General features: G+C 38.7%; 1 protein-coding gene across 1 annotated transcript in view; it reads left to right on the top strand.

The window, feature by feature from the left end:
* Window positions 1–8,091, top strand: part of trmt61a (tRNA methyltransferase 61A) — a 29,998-nt gene extending 21,907 nt beyond the window's left edge. Inside the window, exon 3 of the mRNA XM_038274359.1 lies at window positions 7,551–8,091. Coding sequence (XP_038130287.1) covers window positions 7,551–7,867 — 317 coding nt within the window. The 3' untranslated portion in view covers window positions 7,868–8,091. The remainder of the gene's footprint in view (window positions 1–7,550) is intronic.
* The last annotated feature ends 14,061 nt before the right edge of the window (window positions 8,092–22,152 follow it).

The raw sequence follows: 22,152 nt of genomic DNA, 5'->3' as shown, positions 1-22,152 counted from the left end.
TCTTGAAGATAAACTCTTATGAACTTGACCTTCACCAGAAGAACAAAGTCATGTTAGGATTACTGAGGTTTTCGGCCGTAGTGGACAGCATTAATGACCGTTGGAGACAACGCCTTTGTTGAATGATCAACCCGACCTCTCCCAGTGTGTTCATCTTGTTACTAGGAGACACTAAAGTGTGTGACCGTTACGAGGGGAACACTGGCCCTGTTTGCCAAAGGAACGGCTGTTATCCGAAATATGCTGCGGTCTAATGTAATGGTTACCAGATACAATGCACGCCTTTTCTGTGGACGTCTTGCATGAACCTTCTCCGTATGTGCCTCATAAACGTTAAGCTCTATTAAAAGCCTTTGGGTGGATCACAAACAGGAAACTGTGCCAGGCTGATGTTATTGAAAGGCTAGAAGGAAAGAAAAAACAATTACTTTAAGAAGAGAAGGTTTAGTCTTTTGAACGCTGCATTCCGTAGAGAATAAGTACAGATTAAATGCAGTCAATTCACAAGAAGCACGATGTGACTATCTTCAAAACTACAACTTGGTAAAGTAACTTTAAAAAATTAAAATGTTGCATAAAAGTAGATCACTTTTCTTTGATTCAGTTCCATCCAGGTTTATAAAGTTAAAACGGCAACTACTGCTCTACTGTCTTTAAATAATAAATGCACTTTCCTCATAAGAGGTTTTCTCCTGGTAAGAGATTTCCATGGAGTGTTTTGAATTCTGACTACCAGTCGGTGGAATGGATGTGCACTTTGTCCTATCATCTATCTATAAATGTCAAGTGCAAAGAGAAAAAATGATAAATGTCGTTAATAAAATGAACTTTAGCCAGTGCTCAGGATTTCAAGCTGCCATCTACAGGTACAGCATGGCTGTTACAAATGGAAGGGAAAATTCAGTTAAAACCAATCTGGTGAACAGAGTGAAAATAATGGTGAGAATACCGTCCCCTGTGGCGCTCCAGGCTACTTAATTAAACACAAATTTAAAAACACAGTTCTCACAAGCTGTGATCCGTTCCAGAGGCTTATTTCATTTTTTTTCTTCATTTCCATTCTTTTTCTGATAGTGAGCATTATGGTAAAATATGTATGGCCACTTAAGCTAATTAAGCAATATTGTATTTTGGCTTCTAGTGAGTTTTTGAACAGCCTTACTGAGGAGTGAGGTTCGGCGATATGGAAAAATCTCTTGTTTTAACTCCATGTTAGCTATTTATTATTGTCATTCTTTTATATTTGCTGGTTATGTAAAATTTAAAGTGACAAAAAATAAATAAATGGTAAGTTTATGACGCTTAGTATTATATTTATTGCTCTTTTTTCAGTGATGTCCTTTTAAGTGAAATCAGAGGCTGCGCATGAAATGTCAGCAGAAATTCTGGCTAAAACTGTGCCGTCTGCATCAAGTGTCTATATCTGTGGCGCTCTTTCAGCTGCATGATGGGTCCAGCATGAAGAGGTTATTTTAATAATTGGCTATGGATTATATTAACAATCTTTCATGTATCTTTTATGAAAAAATGAGTTCTGATAATGATTTTATCACCCAACACTATCAGGAATTTGCAAGAGTGCAAAGATCATCAAAGATGACATGATTTAAAAAGAGCACTACAAGACTATTTGTTGGAAAGAAAAATAAAATTTGCAGCTTTTAACATTTGTTTTTTTTTCAGCATATTAGCTTTCGTGCCTGGATTATTCCTGTGTGATAAAACCCTGTATTATCAGTCGATGTAGTTATTGAAAAAAACAAATATAAAATGTAACCATAGTTCTATTTAAATGTCACCTTTAAAGGAAAAGTCCGGTCAACAAGGAATAATCAATACATCGTTATCTATACCTAAAACTAATACGTTTGCAGTGATTTAATGAATTTAGCGTTAATCAGTAAAAAATAAGAATAATAATCTTCGTCGTGATCACCGAGTCTGGGAGCGGCCATTTTTGCCCAAGTATGGTAACACCTCACTCATGACTTAAAATTCACCAAATGTATTTATTGTGGCATTTGAAATCCTTTCTTTTATAAAAAGTTTTTATAAAAATAATTTCGTCAGACATATTAGATCATGATATATTTGCGTGGAACTGCTTGCGGTTAATCGCAAAGACGTATGTCGGAAAAGAAGCTTGAGTTTGAGAAAAAGCTAGAGAATTGGGAAGAATGCCAATTTCAACAAAAGTGATTGGAAAACGAGGAATTCAGGGCATGGCTGCAGCCTGTTGACGGATACCTGTTGGTGGAATTAAAATTATTTCTAAGAGCAATAAAAGAGCATTAAAAGGCATTAAATTAGAGTTATTCTTTCCTGTATAAACCCTGTGACATCTTCCAGCAGTGACTTCACGGTTGCTGGGAGTTGCAGGGGAGTGGGCTGCCATTCGCTGCCGTTTTACTGGGAAGGGTGCTACTGTTCATGGGTCCTGTCTCTGTTCATATCTACTGTGTAGACTGACCATAGTCCAAAGCTTCCAAAGTGAAGATGGCTGCAACATTATGGCTTCAGTCAAATAAACTGGGTTTCTGATAAATCTGCCAGCTGACTGGGTGGGGCTTTTACAAGGTGTGTTATACAGTCTCTGCTCATTTTACTGTCTGTGATGGGTTACATTTTATGAAGTTTGCAGCAGGTTCATTAAGCAAGAACCTTGGTTTCAGAAGTAGCTTGCCACTGGTTGACATTTTTGCTTTCCCCCCCCACAGTATCTAGGAAACACCAGCTAAGTTAATGATTAAGATTTCCCTTAAAATCCATTGCAGTTAGCAGAGAGCAGACTAGATGTAAAACTACTGATACAATGAAAGAATGAATCTCATAAAAATGGTAAATGGTAAATGGCATGTACTTATATAGCGCCCTTATTCAAGTTAGAAGACTTGACCAAAGCGCTTTACACTACAGGTGCTGGTCATAAAATTAGAATATCATGAAAAAGTAGATTGATTTCAGTAATTCCATTTAAAAAGTGAAACTTGTATATTATATTCATACATTACATACAAACTCATATATTTCAGATGTTTATTTTGTTTAATTTTGATGATTACAAATGACAACAAATGAAAATCTCAAATTCATCATATCAGAAAATTAGAATATTACTGAAGACCAATAAAAACAAAGGATTTATAGAAATGTTGGCCAACTGAAAAGTATGAACATGAAAAGTATGAGCATGTACAGCACTCAGTATTTAGTTGGGCCTCCTTTGGCCTGTATTACTGCAGCAATGCGGCGTGGCATGGAGTCGATCAGTCTGTGGCACTGCTCAGGTGTTATGATAGCCCAGGTTGCTCTAATAGTGGCTTTTAGCTCTTCTGAATTGTTGGGTCTGGTGTATTGCATCTTCTTCTTCACAATACCCCATAGATTTTCTATGGGGTTAAGGTCAGGAGAGTTTGCTGGCCAATTAAGAACAGGGATACCATGGTCCTTCAACCAGGTACTGGTAGCTTTGGCACTGTGTGCAGGTGCCAAGTCCTGTTGGAAAATGAAATCTGCATCTCCAAAAAGTTGGTCAGCTGCAGGAAGCATGAAGTGCTCTAAAACTTCCTGGTATGTGGCTGCGTTGACCCTGGACCTCAGAAAACACAATGGACCAACACCAGCAGATGACATGGCACCCCAAACCATCACTGACTGTGGAAACTTTACACTGGACTTCAAGCAACGTGGATGAAGTGCCTCTCTTCTTTTCCTCCAGACTCTGGGACCTTGATTTCCAAAGGAAATGCAAAATTTACTTTCATCAGAGAACATGACTTTGGACCACTCACCAGCAGTCCAGTCCTGTTTCTCTTTAGCCCAGGCAAGACGCTTCTGACGCTGCCTGTGGTTCAAGAGTGGCTTGACACAAGGAATGCGACAGCAGAAACCCATGTCTTTAATACGTCTGTGTGTGGTGGTTCTTGAAGCACTCACTCCAGCTGCAGTCCACTCTTTGTGAATCTCCCCCACATTTTTGAAGGGGTTTTGTTTCACAATCCTCTCCAGGGTGCGGTTATCTCTCTTGCTTGTACACTTTTTTCGACCACATCTTTTCCTTCCCTTCGCCTCTCTATTAATGTGCTTGGACACTGAGCTCTGTGAACAGCCAGCCTCTTTAGCGATGACCTTTTGTGTCTTGCCCTCCTTGTGCAAGGTGTCGATGGTCGTCTTTTGGACAACTGTCAAGTCAGCAGTCTTCCCCATGATTGTGTAGCCTATAGAACTAGACTGAAATACCATTTAAAGGCTTTTGCAGGTGGTTTGAGTTAATTAGCTGATTAGAGTGTGGCACCAGGGGCCATCAATTTTGAACCTTTTCACAATATTCTAATTTTCTGATATGATGAATTTGAGATTTTCATTTGTTGTCATTTGTAATCATCAAAATTAAACAAAATAAACATCTGAAATATATGAGTTTGTATGTAATGTATGAATATAATATACAAGTTTCACTTTTTAAATGGAATTACTGAAATCAATCTACTTTTTCATGATATTCTAATTTTATGACCAGCACCTGTACATTCATTCAACCATTCACCCTCAAATAGAACGGTTTTTGTATTTTTGACTGGAAGAAAACCAATTTTGAGGGGCATAATGCTTCTACATTAAAGCTGCTTTACGGTTTGGTTTTAACTCTTCCTTACTATCGGAGTTTAAACTTGAAATTTTAGTCTATTTTATAAACCTAGACCTCTGTGTCTCTGTGTATTGTTTAAAGTCAGCCATGACTGGTCTATTGGCCAGTTTATCCTACCTCCTGCTGAGATTACCTCAAGGTTTCATGTGGAGACGATGATCCACGGACTGCAGCTTAGACCCGCCAATCAACATCAAAGTTGTTGGGGTTTTTTTGCTTGAATTTTAGGCAAGAACTGTGCTTTTTTATTTTGTATCTTTGGTGTGAAGCAAATACGTCAGTAGTTATCCTATGAGAGCAAATTTTTTCTCCTAAAAAATTAGGAAGGATTGTATAAAATGCTAAACTTAGGGAGGTTCCTAAAAAAAAAAAAAAAAAAAAAAATCTACTTTCACACAGTCGGACAACTTTCCTCAAACATGGGATCATGTGTGTTTCTGCCAAAATAACTAATAATGAGGAAATGGATGTTTTCTGTACACGTCTGACTTTGAGTACAATCTTTGGCTCTAGCCTCAGTGTTTAATGGGATACTGCATTTGAACGTACTGATACTTTTTTTGTTGTTTTTAAACTAAGCCCTCCTTACCCTGGTTACACTACAAAGAATCCAGCAAGACAAATTGCCTTCAAAGACAATAAGTAGAGTCAATATTGAGGCAAATCTATCTTTGTGGAATTCAGTTTGGTCTCAGTGCTTGACAGCAAAAAGACTGACGTTAAAAAACACCAAACAGAGGTAAGGAACAAAAAACAGTCACAAAAAACAGTGGTTTGACATGCAAATTTAGTGAAATAACTTAGGGAGGGTGATATAAATGAAATGTGTGTAATTTGCAGTAATCAAAAGTAAGAAAGATTTTATCAAACTGATGGCAGCAAATCAGACTGCTACCATGACAACTGCTCGGATGACTGCGTGGATCCAAACAGACATTTGGACAAACAATGCGGTCGGACAAGGGAACTAAATACTTCCACAGCTTTATATATAATATTAATACATGCATTGGGTACTACAGATGTAAATTAGCAGTTTTTTTCAGCTGAAATCTGGCCTGTTTTTGGCTGTATTTGTTTCAGATATTCATTCATATGCATTGTCCCCAATAAATAAATGCAAATAAATAAATATTGCAACCCCTGAACTTCAGTTTTAGTTCTGCTGCCATGTTAAAAGTAAAGAAAAAGTCACAACTACAGCTTTATTTGAGTTATATACCCCTTTCACACTGACCAAAAAAATATTAAAACCGGGAAACAATCAGCTTTTAGCGCAGTGAGAATGTCTTACTAACCCACATTGACTCCAATTGAACGACGCAGCAAGCGTCCCACGTTAAAATCCACTTCAAAATGTTTCGGCTTCGGTCGTCATACAGTGGGAACATCAGACCCAGTAATTTAGATGAGCGCCATGTCTGATCCAACAAGCTGAAACGACTCTGTCTACATTCGATAAACAAACAGCTCTGGTGAAAGACCGATAAAAGAGCGAAACAATAAAGCACATTGACTACGCCCTGGCTTCCTTACATGTTGCTCTCATTTGTTTACTGTCCTGATTTCTTTCTCACTGGTGACATCATCAACGCTAACCCAGCGTGATGGTGTCGTCAGACACATAGCAGTCGGGGGGAAAGAAGCTTGCCAGTGGGGACAGTTAGCGGACAGGTTTTTTTTTTACCTATAGGAAGAAAGCCAAATGCCAACGTTCCAAAAAAGTAAAAAAAAATAATCAACTGGACTCTCAAAAGTTTGAATATGTTTCGGTTCCTATCTAGAAACCGTGGGCCAATTTGCCTTTAATGGCACCTTAAACAGAGGAGTGGACTCAGGTTTCATCTTTCAAAAACCTACAGTGCAGCAATTGAGTTGATCGCTATTATTGCAACCCCCACCTCCTTACAGGGGAACAGAAGACCTTGCCTGTTCAGCCAGGCCAAAAATGTATTTATTGCAGGCTAACAAAGAAACCAAAACACCCCTACTCCAAAGGAGCGAACACGTTTGTCTGGTTCAATTTGCACGTTTTTGAAGCCAAAACATGGTTTGTTTTTGTTCCACTCTATAAAGCCTTGAACTCGACCATATTTCTGACATTTTGAATTGAGAAAGCTTCCTGGATGAGAAGCGAAACGTCTTCAAACTTGGAAACAAAATCCACAGGGTTGTTTTTTTAACTTTTTTGGAATGACTTTGACCTGGATGACTGAGAATCTTCACTGCCAAATGCCAATGGTTAGTGGGCTAATCCAGGTTTGAAAAACTTAGGTTAGCCCACCAATTTCAGTGGAAAAGAGCTTTTAGTGCTGGTTCTACTACCACTTTCCCGCTGGCTAAAAAATCTGTTTAAACCCTGGAACAGTTTGCCTTTAATGGCAGTGGGAACAGCTCACGACTCGGCGAGTGACGGCTGTTGAATTTGCCTCAGCTCTGATCTGCATGCTGTGGGAACACCAGACCCAGTTTGACCCTCTAATTTACGTCATACCATTGAGCAAAACGAACGGACGTCAACACCCTACGCCAGACAGAAAGCAGCAGCATAAAAGGCAGCTGCCATCAGGATGGAGCCCAGCTTTTTTTGCCAATGGGAAGGGAGCCAAATGGCGATAGTTAGCTGGTCGACCCATGTTTGAAAAACGTATATTAACCCGCTATTTTCATTGGGAAAGAGGGTTAGCTTTCGGATTATTTTTATTTACATTTTTCCTTCTACTTCTAAATACTGTACTACACCTGCTGATTTATAAAGTCCCACTGCAATGATCTTAGGTTTGTGATGTCATTAGAAGTTTGTACAACTGTTGTTCTCATTACACTGTAAAAATAATGAACAAAAAACTATTTTTCCATGTAATGACCTCATCTTTTTCTCCTTTTGTCTAATTTTCTCCAGGCGGCCGGCTGTGCTCCTTCTCCCCATGTATAGAACAGGTCCAGAGGACCTGTGAGGCACTGACGGAGCAAGGCTTTGAGGAGATCAGGACGCTGGAGGTGCTGCTGAGAGTCCACAATGTCAGAGACGTCACTCTGCAACTGCCTGATTTCGGCCCTGACCCCTCCTCCTCCCAGGCAAGCCCACAAGCCATGGAGGGGGCTTCTACCGCTGCTAGTCCAAACCAAACCTCCTTAAGAATTAAAACCACCACTTTACCCAGAGAAATGCCCGGTCACACAGGGTATCTGACCTTCGCTACCAAACCCAGAACCTGAAGCCTCGAAGGAGCTTCCTGACTGATGGCTGTTTGTTGCTTGCATCAAGCCAAATGTAAAATCAGTTTGTTTGCTGGGTCCACAGCTCTGTAGTTTATGATTGTATAAGTTTACCTTTTATACCTGATTTTACTTTTGTGAAGCATTTTTTCCCATTTCTTGGGGTGCAACTACAGGCAATAAATGAGTGATGCAATTAAAGTGTCTGCTGTGGAAAACACCAAGTCTGAATGAATTTCCTTTCCAGTCTTTGAACATTTTTACACTCTGTCATGTCATCTGAGCATAAATGTCATTTGACTTAAGATTTTTATTCTTTAGATCAACATAAAGTACTGAGTAGCTAGAGAGAAGAAAGCTGCTTATTTTGTTTTATTAATAGTTAATGGAGCAATACGTAATAGCTTAGAACCAGCCATTAAATGGATCACATGGTGATTTGTTTTTCTGCAAGTCAAGGGAGACAAATACACAGCATAGATAGGGATTTTTTTTAAAGATTCTTAAATCTCTTAAATGTAAGAATTTAAGACAGATTTAATGGAAGCTATTTCTGTTCTGTTTCCAGGCTGCAGCTCTTTTTGCCAACATGAAGTACCAAATGATTTACTCCAAACTCCCATACACTGTAGGACTTCATCAGGAACCAGGATGTAAACACTGGCTGCACACCTAAGTACTTACTGACTGTACCTCAAATTCTGTAAGGAGAAAAACTTCCCTAAATTATTGAAGATGGAGATGACATTGTTTATTGGGAATGTTTCTTCCATCCTGGCTGGCCAAGGAGAATAATTTGGTTAAATATACAGTACATATCTTACCTTTTGCTCCTTGATAGGGTTACCAAATATGGCTTTAATCCATTGAAGAAATATGAACTTGGGTATACGTAATATCAAAATAATTTGTTTTTGGTGCTATTTTTCAACCTGGATGATGCCCGTCTTTACTGTAAATGTCCCCGTGTGGGTGCCGCACCGGGCCATATCTGAGGCAGGTTTCACAAACTTGGATTAAAATCCACAACTCTAAATTGATCTAGCCTGAAGTTGAAAACTTTAGTTTTCGGTTTCACGACGACTGCTATGGATTAGTTCAATCAACTCTAAGTAGGTCTACTCAGAGTTTAGCATGTGCGTAACAATTATGAAAAACACTGATTCCATGAGTCACCATCACAACAGGCAACAGGAAGTGCCTATTTCACCCCCAGTGGAACTACAGAGTTTTTTTTTTAAAGGAATGTGTTTAAAAGACAGAAAAACACAGCTATTGCTGCAAAGGAGTGGAAGATGGCGAAGGAGAAGATTGCTGCTCGAGTTAAGGCATAAGTTTATATGAAGTTTCTATGGTAGGCCGATTTTACAAAAAGCTCTCTCCTCTCTTTTGTTTCATTTGTAGATCACTAGAATATGATTCTTCCTGATCAATATCACACTCCTAGACCTAACTGTAATAATCTATTTTCTAGATTACATTTTTGTAGCAGAAACTGAATTTTAGGAGGTAAAAAACACAAAATTATACTCATATGAATTATTTTATATTCATAGAAATCTTTATACATTTAAAGTGACCGTTTTAGCTTGACTAAATATGTATTTCTATATCTGAAAAACAATTTTTATTATCCTGAGAAGTAATATCAGGAATATCAAGATCTGAAAATATTCTAGATGTGGAGGATAATATTTTGTTTGAAATAGTCAATTAGACAAAGAACTTTTTTTTTTTAGATATCAGGAATACATATTCAGTAAAACTAGTAGATATCAAAACAGCTTGCCATAAGGTGTTGCACCAGCAGAAATATTACAGGACTATTTTTTTGAAATATAGTGGACCAATCTACGCATTTAGGTGAAATCTTATGGCAGCAGGTGAAAATGAAATCTAAAAAAAAACGTTTTTATTAAATATAAGTGGCTGTTTGCAGCAGCGCTTCGGACGTTATCATCCCAATAAATGGTTGTTATTAGTGGCTATAGAGGCCCATAGAAGGCCTCAGATCATGCCAGTAGGCTCATTAGGTCCTTATCATCAAGTAAATCCTAACCCTAAAGTAATTCCTTTTGCCCCTGGAATTAATGAATCTATTTATGTGTAAGTTCTTCATGTACTGTAAATATACTTAAATAAAAACCAAAAACCAACCAAAAACAAGTAATCTCATGCCCTGTCAACTGAGCCTAAGTATCCTCTCCCTATAAATATTTATTTCTCTCCGATCAAGATCCTCGTCAAACGAACATGTAATGTTCGTTTTAAACCTAATGTGTGTAACGTACCTGCTTATATATATATATATTTTTTTTTTCTTTTTATGCACAAAACAATGACAAAAATCTGACTATATCAGGAAATAAAACCACGTGATTGGTTGTAACGAGAGCGGAGACAGAGGACACTGAGTTTATCGAAGAAAACCTGCTTCCAACCAGAGAGAATGTTACTATGGTGACTGAAACAGGTTGAGGAAAAGTCGGTTTTCCTGTTTTCAGGTTTAGAAAACTTTGAGTTTTTGGTAAACCTGCCTCCTGAAACGAACCGCTGGTGATTCGGTTATTCCTGGGAAAGTCTCTGCAAAGTCTGAGACCAATTGCAGCTAAAAAAAAAAATTTCCTTGACTCAAAACATAAAAACTGCTGCTTTACACAGCAGGCACAGCCAGGTCACAGTAGGTGCTTCCTGGTGGGGTGGGGGTGACTCTGTCCTATAATACGGTGAGAGCCAATCATCCTTCCAGGACAGGGAGGGGCTGCTGCTCAGGGAGCAGAAATTATGAATCAAGTGTCATACAACTTCTAGCACGATTATGATAAAGGGATAGTATTATAGCACAGCTGAAAACCCAGCAAACTTGATTTTGGTGGTAAAGGCCATTTAAAGCTTCCTAAAAGGCCCCAATGTGAGGCTGTCATCTCTGTTATAGACATACCAGGAAGACCGTTGTTCAGGGATGAGGATGTTTATTGTCTGCCATTTTTTTATTTCCACTAATGCAATTCTGTGAGAATAGATAAAACAGCGAGAGCTGTAGATCGATGCTGCTCATTTAGTTCAAAGTTCAGTTTTATAACCTTAGTATTGTGTTAAACTCTACTACTTTACCCTGACCGGTCTAGTCTGTTCCTTTGTCTTCATATCCTAGGCTGGATATCCAATATAAACTAGATCAAAACATGAATAATTTTGCAAGTATTGATGGTTTGGTGGATGACATAAAGCTTCATTACTTGACCAACTCCATGAACTGAGGGTCTAATCCGCCTGGACTAGGCTGGGAATAGCAGCTCTGATCTGCTGGAAATCCTGAACTTAATCAGCTTGTCCTCTGAACTTATTTAGCTGCGTGCTGAGTCCTGCATGGGGGACCAGATCTGAAACTTTACAGCCGCGGGGAAGGAGGAGCTATACTGTACAACCCAGCATGTGACTGGACCATATAAAGACGTAGGGAGCGTTAGCCCTCTGCAGGTCCACCCGGCTCTGTAGAAAGATGTTTTTAGACTCTGGAGCACTGATGCAAAGTCTGTTTTTGAGTTTTTAAACTGTTTGGGAGATTAGGGACAAAATATATTTCAACTGTTGTATTCACTTTGCTCGGAAAAATCTTTTACTTAGTGCATATATTCAGTTTCTCCACCCAACACAATAATTCCAGGCCTACAGGTGCTGGTCATAAAATTAGAATATCATGAAAAAGTAGATTGATTTCAGTAATTCCATTTAAAAAGTGAAACTTGTATATTATATTCATACATTACATACAAACTCATATATTTCAGATGTTTATTTTGTTTAATTTTGATGATTACAAATGACAACAAATGAAAATCTCAAATTCATCATATCAGAAAATTAGAATATTGTGAAAAGGTTCAAAATTGATGGCCCCTTGTGCCACACTCTAATCAGCTAATTAACTCAAACCACCTGCAAAAGCCTTTAAATGGTATTTCAGTCTAGTTCTATAGGCTACACAATCATGGGGAAGACTGCTGACTTGACAGTTGTCCAAAAGACGACCATCGACACCTTGCACAAGGAGGGCAAGACACAAAAGGTCATCGCTAAAGAGGCTGGCTGTTCACAGAGCTCAGTGTCCAAGCACATTAATAGAGAGGCGAAGGGAAGGAAAAGATGTGGTCGAAAAAAGTGTACAAGCAAGAGAGATAACCGCACCCTGGAGAGGATTGTGAAACAAAACCCATTCAAAAATGTGGGGGAGATTCACAAAGAGTGGACTGCAGCTGGAGTGAGTGCTTCAAGAACCACCACACACAGACGTATGAAAGACATGGGTTTCTGCTGTCGCATTCCTTGTGTCAAGCCACTCTTGAACCACAGACAGCGTCAGAAGCGTCTTGCCTGGGCTAAAGAGAAACAGGACTGGACTGCTGGTGAGTGGTCCAAAGTCATGTTCTCTGATGAAAGTAAATTTTGCATTTCCTTTGGAAATCAAGGTCCCAGAGTCGGGAGGAAAAGAAGAGAGGCACTTCATCCACGTTGCTTGAAGTCCAGTGTAAAGTTTCCACAGTCAGTGATGGTTTGGGGTGCCATGTCATCTGCTGGTGTTGGTCCATTGTGTTTTCTGAGGTCCAGGGTCAACGCAGCCACATACCAGGAAGTTTTAGAGCACTTCATGCTTCCTGCAGCTGACCAACTTTTTGGAGATGCAGATTTCATTTTCCAACAGGACTTGGCACCTGCACACAGTGCCAAAGCTACCAGTACCTGGTTGAAGGACCATGGTATCCCTGTTCTTAATTGGCCAGCAAACTCTCCTGACCTTAACCCCATAGAAAATCTATGGGGTATTGTGAAGAAGAAGATGCAATACACCAGACCCAACAATTCAGAAGAGCTAAAAGCCACTATTAGAGCAACCTGGGCTATCATAACACCTGAGCAGTGCCACAGACTGATCGACTCCATGCCACGCCGCATTGCTGCAGTAATACAGGCCAAAGGAGGCCCAACTAAATACTGAGTGCTGTACATGCTCATACTTTTCATGTTCATACTTTTCAGTTGGCCAACATTTCTATAAATCCTTTGTTTTTATTGGTCTTCAGTAATATTCAAATTTTCTGATATGATGAATTTGAGATTTTCATTTGTTGTCATTTGTAATCATCAAAATTAAACAAAATAAACATCTGAAATATATGAGTTTGTATGTAATGTATGAATATAATATACAAGTTTCACTTTTTAAATGGAATTACTGAAATCAATCTACTTTTTCATGATATTCTAATTTTATGACCAGCACCTGTAAATCAATTGCATTGCACCTGATTAGACATGTTGCTTCTTGTGCAGAATAAGCCCTGTAATATTTGGCTCACTGCTTGCAACCTGACCCTGTGTGCTCTGCAGAGGCCTCTTTAGGTTTGTGTAGTTGTATAATCCTTGGGGGACTGAAAGAGGCCTAGAGTGAGAGAAAGGAAAATTAGTTTTGATCAGATTAAAGGCTGAGGAGGGTAAAGCCTGTGTGGCTTTTAAGTTGCTTGTGTAAAGCCCTTATCGAAGTGATGCGTCCTGCCATTTCTCACAAACACATTAGCAGATCCGAGAGTCATTTCCAAGTGAAACCAACATTTTCTTTCATTTTTCACTTAATGAAGCACAGCTGCTTTCATGCAGCAGCTGTTTGTGTAACACATTTCCATTGGAAATCCTTTTTATGGAGCATGGATTTCATTCTCATCATGTTGTTGGATCGATTGCATCATGTAAACAGAGCTTTCAATGAAAATATTAGTTTTTTCAGCTTATTGTGGTCTCTGAATATTTTATATATTAATTTAGAAAAATGCTTGATATTTCTTTACATATATATGAAAAGTTTATCATAGTAAAATCCTTTATTAATATTATTAGACATAATCACTGATGTCAAAATGTGAATGACATGAATAAAAACAAACCCTTTAAGTTTGGGCTCCTGACTGCAGGACACAAAATGTTCGATATTTTAGATGTTTCCCATTACAAATTTCAATAAAAATATTTAGTTCTTGTTCCAGAAACATGACTTTTGTTAAAAGAACAGCTCATGATGCCTGGAAGACTTCAGGCCAAACAATGATCATCGTCCTATGGGAACATTAGTTACGAGAAGCTTCAGAGGGAAAATAGGATTATTATCAGTATGTAGGTCTTTCTGTGACACTTTGTGTTCATCATAGAGAATCTGGGAGAAGAAACTTTTGAGCAAATGATGCTCTGCAGTGTTGACCTGAAGGTTGGAGTCTAATCACTCTGTGACGGATGTCTAGAGGTAGAGATCTTAGTTCCCTTTCACTCAGAATCTACCTGTACACAGGGGCGGATTTTGGAAATTTGTGGCCCTAGGCAAAGACAGGCAGGAGGCCCTCTGAATTGAGAAGACAAAACATAAAACAGGCCATTAGACATACATTATTACTTCTCCGTTTTAACTCTTCTTGTTCCTTTTCTTGTTGTTTTCCTCTCCATGTTTTGTACTCAGCTGACTTTTCATGCTGTCTCAAAAGACAGACAGCAAGTATTAAGCTCACATAGCCGGTTGCTACTTGTACCTGAGGCACAATTAATATCACAAGCATTCTGATGGCATTTTAGGGAAAGTATTTTTGGGCCCCCCCAGGAACTTGAGGCCCTAGCAACTGCCTACCTAATGTACACCCTGTACAAATTCTGGATTGAGGGAAGGTTGAAGCCGATGATTATCAATGTAGACCTACATGACATGAGCTAACATAGAAAGTATTTATGGGCTCACAGTTAGCTGTAATGGCGGACACAGGGAAGCTCACAGTGCTATTTGAAGCATTTGGTGAGACATGTTTGCTTTGTCAACCAAAATAAGGGCAAAAATAAAAATCTATTGAGTCAGGAAAGTTTTTGCAAAACAACAATGGACAAACTGACATTAGAGGCCAGGAATCAGGAGACGTTGGATGCGAGGGAATTATTACTGCATAATTACCATGATTTATTTATTAAATCAACCTGTGTATAAATGTTTGTCCCACATGCCTGTTAAATTCTTGTTTTGCTTAGCAGCTATGCTTTCAAACAGATTTCTGTAGCTGCAACATAAAAACATACAATGAAATCATTACAACAGTGAAACTTTATTGTTAACTTTGATGAAACTTTTAGTGAATCCTGTAACAGATGAATATTTGTTCTCATAGATCACTGTTGTGTTCAGCTGCTGCAGGCCTTCATTCATCGTTTAAATCCTCCAGGCTTTTTTTTTTAAGGTTTGGAGAATATGATTAACTGTATATTGCCCTGTAAACACTTTTAGGGTTATGTGTGTCCAAATGGTTGGACACAAATCCAGTTTTTCAAATTATTTTGCTTGCAATACCTATGACAGCAATGCAGTCACAATACAGGCAGAGCAGATGGAAAAAAAAAAAAAAAATATTTGTTTAACAACCAGAGATGTGTTTTTTCTGTCTGTTGCATTTTCAGATAATAGGTTTTCATCTGTCAGTAAAGTAATTTTAGATTGTTAAGGTAAGGTCAGAAATTGTAGACTTTCTTCAAAAGATCTTAGAAGTATGGTGCAGAGAATCCGCTTGCCTTAAAGGTGACTAAATAGATTTACCACTTTATTTGATCTATGAATAACCGTAATATGAACCTTTTTTTGCTTTATAGTAATGCATCCATTCTGTGACTTTAGTCACGTGCTTTATTTGCCACAGTCGACAAGCTAACAAATCCTCCTGAGTCCGTGGCTCCTGAACTCCACTCCACCCGGGCCTGCAATGAATTTGCTAATTTCTTTACTGAGAAAATCCTAAAGATCAGAGGATCAGTTTATACATCCATATCAAGTTCAGTACCAAAGTTGTCTCCAACTGGAATTGATCTTGACCAAATGTCCCAATTCAGCCAAATAAACTATAAAAGCTTAGAGGAAATCATTCAGCAGCTAAGTTCCTCCTCCTGCTGCCTTGATGATCTACCCACAGCTTTCTTTAAGAAAGTTTTGCCTGTCATAGCATCTGATTTGACTCAGATAATAAACACGTCCCTTCTGTCAGGTGTTTTCCCGCAGTCCCTAAAAACAGCAAATATCAAACCACTGCTGAAAAAGAACAGTTTAGACAAACTACTACTCCAGAACTACAGGCCCATATCAAACCTTCCCTTTATCGGTAAGATTATTGAAAAAGCAGTTTTTCAACAGTTAAACACTTTCTTAGATATGACCAGCCGCTTTGACGTGTTCCAGTCAGGTTTCCGTGCTCACCACAGTACAGAGACCGCCCTTATCAAGGTGTTTAATGACATCCGTATAAATACAGACTGCGGAAGAACCACAGTGCTGGTACTATTGGACCTCAGTGCAGCATTCGAAACTGTAGATCACTCCATCCTGTTAGAGCGCCTGGAAAACTGGGTCGGCCTCTCTGGTACAGCTCTCAACTGGTTTAAATCCTACTTAAAGGACAGAGACTTTTTTGTATCAGTAGGCAACTTTACATCAGAGATGACAAAAATCACATGTGGGGTTCCCCAAGGATCCATCCTGGGTCCCCTCCTATTCAATATCTACATGCTCCCTCTTGCTCAGTTAATAAAAAACAACAACATCAGCTACCATAACTATGCAGATGACACACAGCTTTACATCACCATGTCACCAGGTGACTATGAACCAATTCAAGCACTGAGGAAATGCTTAGAAGAATTCAATGCCTGGATGTGCCATAATTTTCTTCAACTGAATAAAAACAAAACTGAAGTAATAATCTTTGGACCAATAGAGGAAAGATCTAAAGTTAGCACAGACTAGCAAAGTTAGTGCTGGATTCAGACTTGAACCTCCAAAAGCATTTAAAGACAATTACAAGATTGGCTTTCTATCGCCTGAAGAACATGTCCAGGATTAAAGGACTAATGTCTCAGCATGATCTGGAAAAACTAATCCATGCGTTTATTTTTAGTCGAATTGATTACTGCAACGGTGTTTTCACAGGTCTGCCTAAAAAGTGGATAAGACAGCTGCAGCTGATCCAGAACGCTGCTGCCTGTGTCCTCACTAAGACTAAGAAAGTAGAGCACATCACCCCAGTTCTAAAGTCCTTACACTGGCTCCCTGTATCTCAGAGAATAGACTTTACAATACTTCTGTTAGTCTATAAATCTCTGAATGGCTTAGCACCTAAATAAATCACAGACTTGCTATCAGTGTATCAGTGTATCTGGCTCCAGCCTGCTCTGCATACCTAGAACCAGAACTAAACTTGGAGAAGCAGCATTTAGTTCCTATGCTCCACTTATCTGGAACAAACTTCCAGAAAACTGTAAAAGTGCGGAAAGCCTGAGTTCCTTTAAATCAAGACTAAAAACACATTTGTTTAGGATTGCCTTCGACTGTTCTAGTTAAACAGTTCAACTGAAACATGTTTTCTTTAATCCAACTGTTTTTAATATTCTTTTTTTGTTTCTGCATTTTTATTTTATTTTATTTTGTTTTTTTATTTTTTCCTACTTGCTTTGATTCTGTTTTATCTTCCTGTATTTTAATCATGTAAAGCACTTTGCATTGTCCTTGTACTGAATTGTGCTATACAAATAAATTTGCCTTGCCTTGCCTAAAGTCAAAGTACCAGTAGTAACTGCTTAAAGGGTGCAGAAAGTTTCAAACTGCAGAACATTTTAAAGCTTTTCATTATTTCTGGTCCAATCAGTGGCTGTAATGCTGTAATTAGTGGATAAAAGCTGATTACTGTTGCAATTTTAAATAGTTTTTGCAAACTGCAAAAACACTGCATTATATTACTAATAGAAAGGGGGGGGGGGGGGGGGGGGGGCATTACAGGGGAGTGAAACAAAAAAGCAGGAAAATGGTTTAAATAAGAAAGTGAATGTTGCAGAAACGGTTCGTAAATACGTGGCCGCTAGCAGTGTGTCCCTGTCTCTCACAGAGGGACAAACAGTGAATGAATTTTCCATGCTGCCTGGCTCCTCATATCTAATTACAGAATGAAATATTGATTAGAAGCCTGGACCAGTCAGTTCTAACATCACTGCTAATAAGTATCTGAAAAAAACAATATTGCTCCATGCTCATCAGGAGGTCAAGCAGCAGTCTGGGAGGTGGGACCCAAACCAGTTGAAAATAACAGTTTCAGAGGAGTTTTCAATAGACACTTTTTTAATGGTTTCTGCTGCAGCACATAGACCAAACCACATCAACAACAACAGGACAATGGCAGGCTTGCTTCTTAAATATAGGCGGAACTAAATAGGAAGAAACCAATATAAAAGGACACACAGTGTCCTTGAAAAGAGAAGTCTAGAAATACATACTTGCTCTGATTTGGTCTAAATCAAAATTTCAGACAGGATTATATAGATTGAACTTAACATGCGTCCCACAAAAGCAGAAGAATAGTTTTAAATGCTGGTATTCACATAATTTAAATTGCAAATAAAAACAGGACAAACACATAATAAACATATACATCTAATATAAAAGACAGCATGTAAAGACTGAGTGTGGAAAACGTTGCAGATGATGAATCAGATTCTGAGACATAAAGGAGGAATGGATGGGGAATGTCTCAGAATCTGATTCATCATCTGCAATGTTTTCCAACCTTCTGTCTTTATCCATGTTGCTATCAGTGTTTTTTTTTAACCAACTTGGCTCCAAATGAACAGATTATCTGCTGTTAATCTTTCCTCTGCTTTGTTGCTGTCATGTCAGATCGTTATCAACATGTATAGAAATAACAATAGTTCTAAAAAGGAGCAAAAAGTGTGTACAGATATTTGTTTAAATGTTGTAAGTAAATATTTGTCAAAAGTAAATGCTGGTGAAGATTCTCTGCATCCAGGCCAACAAAAGAAGTCAAACGACCACCGTTCCAAAGGGGTGGATCCGTTGGTCTATTTCTGTTTGCATGTTTTCTAAACAAAAACAAGGCTTTGATGGGCTACTGTATAAAGCCTCAAACTCAACGCCATTTCTGACATTTTGAATTGAAAAATCCTCCTGGATGGGAAGCAAAACATCCTCAAACTTGGAAACAGAGTCCAGTGGACTGCTTTTTAACTTTTTTTAAAGATTCAAAAATAAATATTTAAAATGAATAATAAAATCAATACAACACATCAGGCGATCAGCAACTCACTGGTTGCAGGATTCATGTGAATCTCTTTAAACCTGATAACATTTCCTCTATTTTTCACTCACTCATCATTCTATTTTCCCATCATGGTGAAAAAATATCAAATAAGAAAGATTTTCTGACATATTAATGCATTTTCAAATGAAGGAATGCAACAATAGGGCTTGTGATGCAGAACTAAGACTTTTCCTATTAAAGTGCTACTATTCGCTGTCCTCATATGTTGAGTTGGTTTGATTCCAAACACTAAAAACATCAAAAGGTCTGACTTCACAGAGGAAACTGATCTATGTGATCATAAAAAGTGCAGTTTTTATCCTGAGCTCATCAAAACCAAACATTCATAAAAGTTAAGACCTAATTTCTGCTGTTAGGAGTAAATACATTTTTTTTTTTTTAGAAAAACCAATGCAGTAGGATGAACATGAGGTTATCTCACTCATCGTTGCTGCTTTTGTATTTCTCATTTTTAGGTTTTTCATTTGCTTCAGTGGTAAATAACTGCATGTCAAATGATGCATTGTTATGTATTATTTTTGCTACAACAATTAGAAAATCAAAAGGTTCAGTGTGTGCCTCTCAGGCTATTTGTGCCCTCCTCTAGAAGGAGGGTTTGCACAAATCTAGAGGCTATAGTCAATGGAAGTAGCTCACTCTGTTCTACTATTGCCTAACAAAGAGCATATTTAAAACACATTTTGAAATGTTGAAATAAATCAAATCATAAAGACAGATTGTTTAAAGCTTTCTATCTGATGAAGCCCAGCTAATTGCCTCAAATCATTGACTTTGCAGGATCTGCTCCTCCATGTGGAGAAAGATATTTGCTTGTATTGACTCTTCAGCAATCCCTCACACCGATCATGCATGCAGTGAAAGTGGAGAGGAAAAGCTCCCTTTTAACAGGCAGAACCAGGATCGGTGTGAGCGGCCATTTGCCAAGGCCGAATGGGGTTCAAGGAGACAGAAGCAGAGATAGAAAAGGAACATAGAAGCACTGATCTATAAATACTTACTATGTTAGATAAGTGAGCAGTTAGCTAGGTGGATCCATATATTCCATATATAGGAAAGAAACAGTTAAGCAGATGAGAGCTGAGATTTTTCAAGTCAAAATGATGAAAAAAGAACATCCAGTTAGTCACATGAAAAGCAGAGCCCACAGCTATGTGGAGGAGAGAAACAAGACAAAACATTGAAAAACAAGCCTACTGTTGCCTCCATTCAGGATATCACAGCTAAAAAAGAGCACGGACCAAATGAAGCTGCTGTGATGAGAAAAGCAGATAAACCATAAAGATAGAAGATTAAACAAATTAATAAGGCAAAACTGGAGAGTACAAGTAGAGGTTTGTCCAAAAAGTAAACAAAGTTGCAACTAAATGTCTTCCAGTTGCACATCCTAATTTGTTTGAAATATATTGTTAAAAATGCAATATCAATAAAGCAGAAAATGTGTTTTTTAATTTTTAAAGAATGAATTGCAAATTATGTAGCAAAGCTTCCACCTTGTCAGACATTATAACTCAGTCGCAAATCGAAGCATGAAACACTGTGGCACCATTTAGAAGCAAGATTACCTCTAAATTACCCCAAACTCAAAACCTGATCGACAAAAAAAACGACCAAATGCCTGTTTATATATTCACAGGAGGTTGTTTACAAAGAACAGAAAGCTTCAGGGTTTTTCACATGTCTACTGAACTTCATTGGACGGTTATTGTTTTCCTGGGAACTAAGCTCATTAACACTGAGCTCCCCTCATTCAACTGTGGCATTCCTTTGGCACAGTGTGGAACCCTGCCAGCCTTTTAATGTGTGTTCACACACCAAAGGGAACAACAGTGGAGTCTAAATAAGTGTTCCAGGTCAGCTGATGGGAGCAGTGGTGCTCAGAGTGCCTACAGGAAGAACAAATTGGACTGTTCCATCACTGGAAGAGGGAACTGGGTACTGGATAGACTACCGACCATTATAGCAGAACTGGAATATGTGCGCTTTAAATCGTTGCCTCACAGCTTATCTTTGAACACATGGAGTGGGTAACGGTCTGGTGTTGCACTATGATTCGTTGCATCAGCAGCCTGTTGTGTGTGTTTCTGTGTGTGTTATCAGTGGTGAATTCTCTGAGGTCGGAGGCGAGACTTTGTACTGCTTTGCTCTGACGTCACCGAGCTGTCAGCTGAGTCTTTGTCACATAATCTGCAGCCCTGGAAATGCCTCAGAGCAGGGACTCTGTACAAACAGTTACAGTGGGGGCAATGACATTATGGCAAAAATTATTTAGTTACATCTATGTTAATATATTTATGTAATAAGCTGCCTGCAATGCTTTTACAGCGATAAACCCTCAAGTCAATATTTTAATTAAGATTAGCATATTACAGGATACAAGGAGAGGATCAATTCCACTGTATCAGGAAAAGTATAGTGTTTGTTCCAAAAAAGTAAAAAAAAAAACAATCCATTGGACTTTATTTCCAAGTTTGAAGACGTTTCGCTTTCCATCCAGGAAGCTTTTTCCATTCAGGCGTCATTATGGACTAGAAACAAAGCCTTGTTTTTGTTTAGAAAACATGCAAATTGAACCTGACAAACGGGTCCATCTCTTTGGAATAAGGGTCATTTGGGTTCTTTGTTAACCTGCAGTACCTTATACCTGTCTCTTAAAGGGGGGTCGTTAGAGGCAATTGTTGGCCTGGGGTTGGGGTTTAGATGATATGGGGAAGGAATCAACTCTATCACTGTATTGTTGTAATGGATTTGGATGGACCCAAAGACAACCCGCAAACAGGTCAGTGAAACTTAAACAGTTTTTATTAAAGAGAAGGGCGGCACGGACTCCCGGAAAGTGTGGCTCACGTTCAGCGACTGGCAGCTCCTACAGACACAGTGGCGGTTAGTGACCAGTGGAGGCAGACAGAAATGTGAGTTATGAGCTTGGTCACTAACCTGGCCACGGGAAGACTCGGTTGGGCACAGTCTGGTATGAGGAAAGGACGGAGTCCTTGCTGGGGTAATCCAGGGTTCTTAGTCCAAGTTCGGTCCGGGTCTTGACGAGCTGAGGTATCCAAGGGAGAATCCAGGGGAGATTCCAAGTCCAGACCCAGTTCCACAATCCAAAAAAGC

The sequence above is a fragment of the Cyprinodon tularosa genome, unplaced genomic scaffold (assembly GCF_016077235.1).
Source record: "Cyprinodon tularosa strain WSP-4 unplaced genomic scaffold, ASM1607723v1 ctg120, whole genome shotgun sequence".
Classification (NCBI taxonomy): Eukaryota; Metazoa; Chordata; class Actinopteri; order Cyprinodontiformes; family Cyprinodontidae; genus Cyprinodon; species Cyprinodon tularosa.
Note: the sequence above shows the minus strand (reverse complement) of the source record. Positions and strands in the feature narration are given on the sequence as shown.